Source organism: Electrophorus electricus, chromosome 3, assembly GCF_041902795.1.
Source record: "Electrophorus electricus isolate QZ-2024a chromosome 3, ASM4190279v1, whole genome shotgun sequence".
In the NCBI taxonomy this organism is placed as follows: domain Eukaryota; kingdom Metazoa; phylum Chordata; class Actinopteri; order Gymnotiformes; family Gymnotidae; genus Electrophorus; species Electrophorus electricus.
Genome location: NC_137499.1, coordinates 22,050,212 through 22,056,917, shown reverse-complemented (window position 1 = coordinate 22,056,917; position 6,706 = coordinate 22,050,212). Strand labels below are relative to the sequence as shown.

Below are 6,706 nucleotides of genomic sequence, written 5' to 3'. Positions count from 1 at the left end.
TGGCGACATCTAGTGGCCATGAACGTGCAGTGCAACGAATCTTCCCTTCAAACAAAAGCTGTAGGTACCGAATAAAACACGGCTACTTTGAATTGCCATTACGGACACACGAAGTGATGCATTTTGTTTTGCACACAACACGCCATAGGGAAATAAAGAACGGAGTGGAGAGACGCAGCACAATCAATTCACCAATTCAAGTTTAATAGTTTCAAAAAATGGAAAGGTGTTACTTCGTATATTAATTTTTTTTAATTCCACAATTTCTCAGATAGATATGCAGTGTATAGGAGTGGGGAGGTACTGTATGTTTTGTTGGAGAAAAAGACAAACACTTGAGAAATAGACATTTATAGCCCTCATACACCAATAAGACAAAAGACTCAGTTAGGAAGTAATTCGAACACGAAACAGGTCGAGATTGTGACCATTGTAACCATCACCAAAACCTGATGAAAACGGCCTCAGCTGGTGGCATGAGTACAGGTTTGTCCAAATATCCTGATCCTTTGACAATGAAAGAAGATATGCAAAGCACTGAGCGATAGCGTTATGGACTTTAAAATGGATCATTGTCCATCTACATTCCACGTAGTGGATGTGTGGATCACACGTGGAGCAGGAGCTGTGCTGTAAATCTACTTTAAAAAATGCTTGTCGTGGTGCATTCCGAGGCCAGTGGTGGAAAAACAGTGCAGACCGCTGGTGCAATCAGCATTCTGTCTCCCTCGTGTTGTGCTAAGCCTGCTTTTCAAATACACTGGACCAGGGGAAAAAAAAACAAGTATACCCAAAAAAAACACAGATGGTGGCGGAGACGAAGGCCTTGGTGGAGGACTTTGTCTGCTCCTTTTTGTCCACTGTAAACTGTTGAGGATTAAAAACTTGTGCATTTCTCAACATTCACGGGTTAGTTGGACAGCCACAGGTTGGCACAAGGACAGCTGTATCCAGCAGTAGCATGCCATGTGGAGGCTGACGGTTTTGGGAGCACAGGACAGAAGCAAATTTCAGAAACACACATGTAAAAAGGTTTCAGAACATCAGACTCACAGTCTTCGAACACAAATGAGCAGCCCTCTGTTTTCGTTTTTTTCCCCTTGTTAAAGAATAAAGCATTTTATGGTTATTGCAACACTCGACAAGTTTAAGGATTTTTGTTTGACATTAAAATTCTTTGTTGAAAATACATTAAAAAGTTTATGCAGTAGAACTTCAGTGTTTGTCTTTTGTATTTTTAACCCAAAAAAGAGAAGAAAACCAAACAAAAACAACCTGTGTCAGACAGCTGAGTGGCTGAGTGATGAATCAGGTGGGACAGACCTTTTTTTTAAACCAACAACCCCCCCCCCCCCCCAAAATGCAATAAAATGCTAATGGTCATCAAATTTCATAAATCACTCTGAAATGGCAGCTTGTAGTAATGTTGGGTTCCAGTCTGTGCTTCAGAAGCAGCGTGTGCAGGTTGCAAGCATGGGGAACACAATATACATGTTTTAAAGCTGCACTCTCGCCCCCCTCCCCATCAAGTGCACCCTCCAACCTGCACACACACCCTCTCACTCTTCCACACCAGACTAAGGGGTAGCAACTCATAAGGGCCTGTACCCGACCTCAGATATTCTCCTTCAAGTGTAAACATAAGGAAACTGATCTGTATTCGGACACACCGTCAAACGGTTGAAGAAACTTCAGAAAGGATCTCACACACATGCTACAGCTAGAGTAAATGCGTGAACATGACCAGGATGAATCTACACGATTTGACCTGGAGATCAAAATCCGATTTCAACATTACAGGATGATTGCTAACCGCAGCCGAGCTTCAGGAGCGCTTCACAGTAAGGGCGCCTTGCAAGTTTACACTAGACAAAAGGATGTACCCGGGCAGGTGAAGCACCTTTCTTGGCTGAAGGGGCAAATCTCTACAGTACAGCAGGGTTCAGTGTCCTCTGCTCTGCTTCCTCACTCAGGAGCACAACTCTCCAGTGAACTGGGTTATTAGCTCAGGCGTCCACTCTGATGGGGTGGATAAGCCAGGCCGCCACTCGCGGGAGTCCTTTATTAACCGGCGTCAACCCCTGTTTCAAAACGAAGACGGGTCTGTCTAAATAGCTACAGCGCAAACTGGTCACCTACTAAAATGATTACAATTCAGATAGGTGAGCAGACATTAGCAAACTCTGTAGGGACGTCAAGACCTCTGACGGACCTCCTCAAAACTTTGCTGTAATAATGCATGACACTGTGATTTATTCACTTTGAGTCTTAATCTCATGTATGACAGAAGTCTAGAAAGCCCTCACCTGAAAAGACCTCATTTGTAATGCATGTAATGTGATCACTGCTTGGGTAATGATTCAAAAGAAAAAAGTAATCAGTCCATGTTAATTGGCCTGACTGGGCCCAATTACACCGCCCTCATTCTGAATAAATACATGGCAGGTGTAATACCATCTTTAATAAATTCAGCAGATTTGGAAAATGGGAATCATTTATGAAGGTTTTATGTGCAACTTTTCTATTCACATAATATATATTTTATTGATTTATATAACTTTAGAAGGGAAACACTGACATGCAAGTAAGCTCTTTACACAACAAATCTACCTGACTGCAGCTTTAATATGGTCACTAGAAATTTACTACAAAAACCATAACACCCAGTTTCCTGTCACTCAAGAATGTGACCTATAAAACAAGTATTCCTCGTATTTAGACTAACTGCATAGGAACTGATCAGTAGCTAGTGTGACTATTCATGTCGAGGCATTTCCATAAATTCAAAAACAACTTTAATCGATATGTGGGGCAACCACTAGAAGCAGCACTAAAATTAGATCACAAGCGCTACTGCTTTTGAAAGCACTGAACATCAAGACTTTGAAGCAGCCAGACACTACAGCTAAGCACTAAAGAACATAGCACCCAGAAGACTCCAAAATGTCTCTAGAGCTATGTTAACCCCCCTCCCCACCACCCCTCCCCGATAAATACAAACCCAAATGGTAGAAAATGTTCCTAGGGTTATTGCTATGGGCAGACACCTTGCCACGTGTTTTTAAACCTGTACTTTGACCTATAAACGTTTTATTAGAAGAACAAAACTCTCCCAGCAGTATGGCATAATTTATCGTATACAGAATTTGAAGAGTCTGTGTGCTGTGTTTGTGCACCTGTGTGTCAATGAACTGGTGTGTGAGCGTGTGTGTGTGTGTGAGCGTGTGTGTGTGTGTTTGTGTGTAACAGCGCATTCCATTTCTCCATTTCAGATCCAACACTATTCAAAAGTACATGTATTGCTAAGTCCAGCATCAGGTCCAACAGTGTTGTAAAAATGTTTCATAGACCATAATGTCTCCCCAGCTGATAGTGGGAGTTGAAATTATGAAGAAGAACAAAGATGCCCGTGAACTGACCTGCAGCCCAGCTGAGCGCTATGGCAACACAGATCCAAGCCCTTGTAAAATACTGACGATGACCATGTAGCTCTGAAAACTTTTGCTGTTATTGTTTTCCATTTTCTCCATCTCATCATCTGTTGTGCAAGCTTGTTTCAAAAGGGCCAGGGTGCTTGGGGTGGAGACACACACACACTACATACTGGCGCTGATCCGGCAGGAGAGTCCCGATCACGTGCCGGAAGGTTCCGGTTCCCCCTCCGCATTCTTATCTGGAGATCATAGAGCTGGACTGCGACTGGCTGGAGGAGGTGGTGGCCGCACTGAGCTGGGAGAAGCCACTGTGGCTGGACTCCAGACTCGTCATCGAACCCCTGAGAACAGAGCACAGGACAGGACGAGGAAGAGAGTGGGGGGAGAAAAGAAAGTGCAGTTGATGAGAACACCAGCACGGCCATCATAAAAGGCAGATCACCTGGCGCAACCCGAGCCCCACTGTGACTTTGTCGCATGCCCAGTCCTGTGTCCACAACATGCAGCAAGGACTACAGCGGGCCTGCATGTCAACTGCTCCCCCGTGCAACTGCTCCCCCTAGCTTAAGACACAGGGCACTGCAACTGGATGAATTTTTCACCTCCTTTAAAAGCAGACCCAATGCATTTCATCAGTTAAGGAATTGTGTTAGCGAAGAGGACAAACAAATAAACAAACACACAGAGCAGTGCATAGTCCCCAGAGGAACCAATAAGTTAAACCATTACTTCACCAAAAAATGCTAGCACGGCAAAAATGATGAATGAATGCCAATGCAGATCAGTCAATGGCGAGCTTATTAGCCTTCTTTGCTTATCCTGGTCAGCAGCAATGTTGGTATTTTTAGGTGAAGTTTTCCTTTCAGCTGCAGGTAATGGTCACTCTTGACAGGACTGAACTTACTCTTGCGTGGGTAATTGGGCAAAAATGTCTGAGAGCAAGTCAGAAAACAACTGAGCCGTGAACAGAACTAAAGCTGCAGTCGTTAACGTAATTCCAAGCCAGAAATGATCCATTCACACCGGCGAAATACACCAAGTCTTGGGTCAGCTAAGTGCCAAACATGCGAGCCAGAGTCAATTCTCTCCCCATGCTGTGCCCACATCGAACCCGCCTGTTTGTTAAAGTCACCAAGGCACTAAATGACAGTGGGGCGTGCAAGAGGTGGATATCTGCCGCCGGCGCCAAAAAAAACCTGACAGGGATATTTGGATCCAGTTCATATCAACACAGCCCTGACTGCTGGCTTTGGCGCTTCCCTGTTTAGGGTTCAGTATTTAAATTAAAAACTTATTGAGCTCAGAATTTCTAACACATGTTCCAGTGTCCCAGAGTGGTGTTCTAGCCATGATATCATTCCTTCAGTATCAGAGATAAACAGAAAAGCCCGTTATGAGGTTAGTAGACAAATTCATCATGGATAAAGCATAATGGATTTATGGGTTTTTTTAGCCTCTTGCACACATGGCATTGAGGATATTTGCACCAGGCCTTCATACCCGCCAACGTTACACCGTTCCAGCTTTACATTTATATAAATGTGAATACCAACAGTAGTAGCAGCAGTATCCTTCACATATTAACCTTTATGTTATAAAATAATTACTGCCCAATTCATGTTGTGTTTTTTTTTTTAATTGCGATATGTTGGCCTTGAGCAAATTTATGCCAATGTGACATTGTCTCACGGCAGTCTTATGCAGGCTTAAGCCAGACCTGTACATGCTTTGTGAGCAGGTAGAGTTTCCGACACCCAAGACAAGCATGAGTCTGGTGGAGCTCGAAAGCTAGACTAACGGCAAACAAGATCACTTACAAACTCTGCACATCGCAGCAAGCCGTTCTTTACGGAGAGAAACAGAAAGGAAAGCAATCGTAAGGAGATAAGTGCAGGAAAGTGTGCATGCGTGCGTGCGTGTGTGTGTGTGTGTGTGTGTGTGTGTGTGAGAGTGTGTGTGTGTGTGAGTGAGAGAGAGAGTGTGGGGGGGGGAGTCGCAGCAGGCTTGAACAGTGGACTCACAGGTAACAGTGGGCTAGTAGGCAGTTACAGCGGTTGTGGCAAATAAGAGTAAATAAATAAATTACAGAAACACCAAATCACGACTAATGCAACTAGCATTTTGCTAATAAAGCACTAATATGAGAACATTAGCTACAACACTTTTGCATAAAGAGATTACTGCTATCTTAGTTACTGCTAGTGTTATTTATACAAGTAAACAACCCCCCCTTCTTAAATCTCAAGTTCATCTAACATTTTTACATCTCAAAAAAGTTCCCTAACGTATTCTTTATTCAAAAACAATGGAAATAGAGCCACGGAATAAAACGTCATCTTTGTCAAATACGCAAATGATAAAGGTGGCATGTTCCTAAGGTCTGTCAACCTTTCGTGACCTTTTGTTACCAAACACAATCTTCTATATAGATGTTGTCAGACTCTTAATGAATGTCCTCAACGAAGCGCTACAGTGGAGATTTCGTGGTAGCCGGTGTGTATGACTGGTGTGTAGAAAGGTGCTGTGTACCTGAAGTCCTCGGAGCCTAGAACCTCAGTGTAGTACATGACTTTACACTTGTGGGAGGAGACCTGCAATGTGGCCAGCACGTCGTCCACACGCGGCAGGTTAGTGGCGGCGCACGCGGGCATGGAGTGGAACTTCCACTGCAGGATGTAGAAACCAGGCCAGCGGGTCACGTGGGAACCCTGGACGCAGAACGGTCAGAGGGAGAATGAACAGAAGTGAGGTTCAAGTTAAAAGGAAGTTACACATAAAATATGTCCAATCTGTATGCAGTGTGTCCATCTTTCAGGTTTATCCCCTTCAGACCTTCATGAGCGGGCATGTCAGGCATGTCAAAACAGGAAAGCTACTGCAGAATGTGACAATGTTTGTGTGCTGGTCTGCTCCAGAACTTGGCCTGAACAGCCGCACTGCTGTGCTTGTCCAGCGGGGGCATACCTGCACACTCTCGCCCTCCTTGCAGGTGAGGGGTGACTCCACCATGCTGTAGTCCTGCCCTAGCTGCCACGACTTGTCGATGAGCTGCACGTTGTTGCCGCCGGGAGACGTGATGCCGTGGGCGCCCAGTGGGTCTTTCTTGGGTGGTGCTGGCGCCCTCTTTGAGTGGTAGATGTTGAAGATCACATCACCCTTGCACACGTCAAAGTCCCATGTGATGACCGAGGAGGCATCGATGATCTCGATCAACAGCTGAGGGGAGGTGAGAAGTTTAATACTATTCTAGCTGAGTGCAAACACACACAGCT

The 6,706-nt window shown here is 44.6% G+C and overlaps 1 protein-coding gene across 3 annotated transcripts in view; it reads right to left on the bottom strand.

The window, feature by feature from the left end:
- Window positions 1-182: 182 nt before the first annotated feature.
- Window positions 183-6,706, bottom strand: part of si:dkey-237i9.1 (SEC14-like protein 1) — a 28,130-nt gene continuing 21,606 nt past the window's right edge. For 2 of the 3 annotated variants that reach the window (XM_081710604.1, XM_027012333.3), the window contains 4 exons: window positions 6,399-6,650; window positions 5,964-6,142; window positions 5,252-5,278; window positions 183-3,775 (listed from right to left, as the gene is read on the bottom strand). In XM_081710604.1, the coding sequence (XP_081566730.1) occupies window positions 3,670-3,775; window positions 5,252-5,278; window positions 5,964-6,142; window positions 6,399-6,650 (564 nt within the window). In that variant the 3' untranslated portion in view covers window positions 183-3,669. The remainder of the gene's footprint in view (window positions 3,776-5,251; window positions 5,279-5,963; window positions 6,143-6,398; window positions 6,651-6,706) is intronic. The other variant, XM_027012334.3, reaches the window with a different exon arrangement.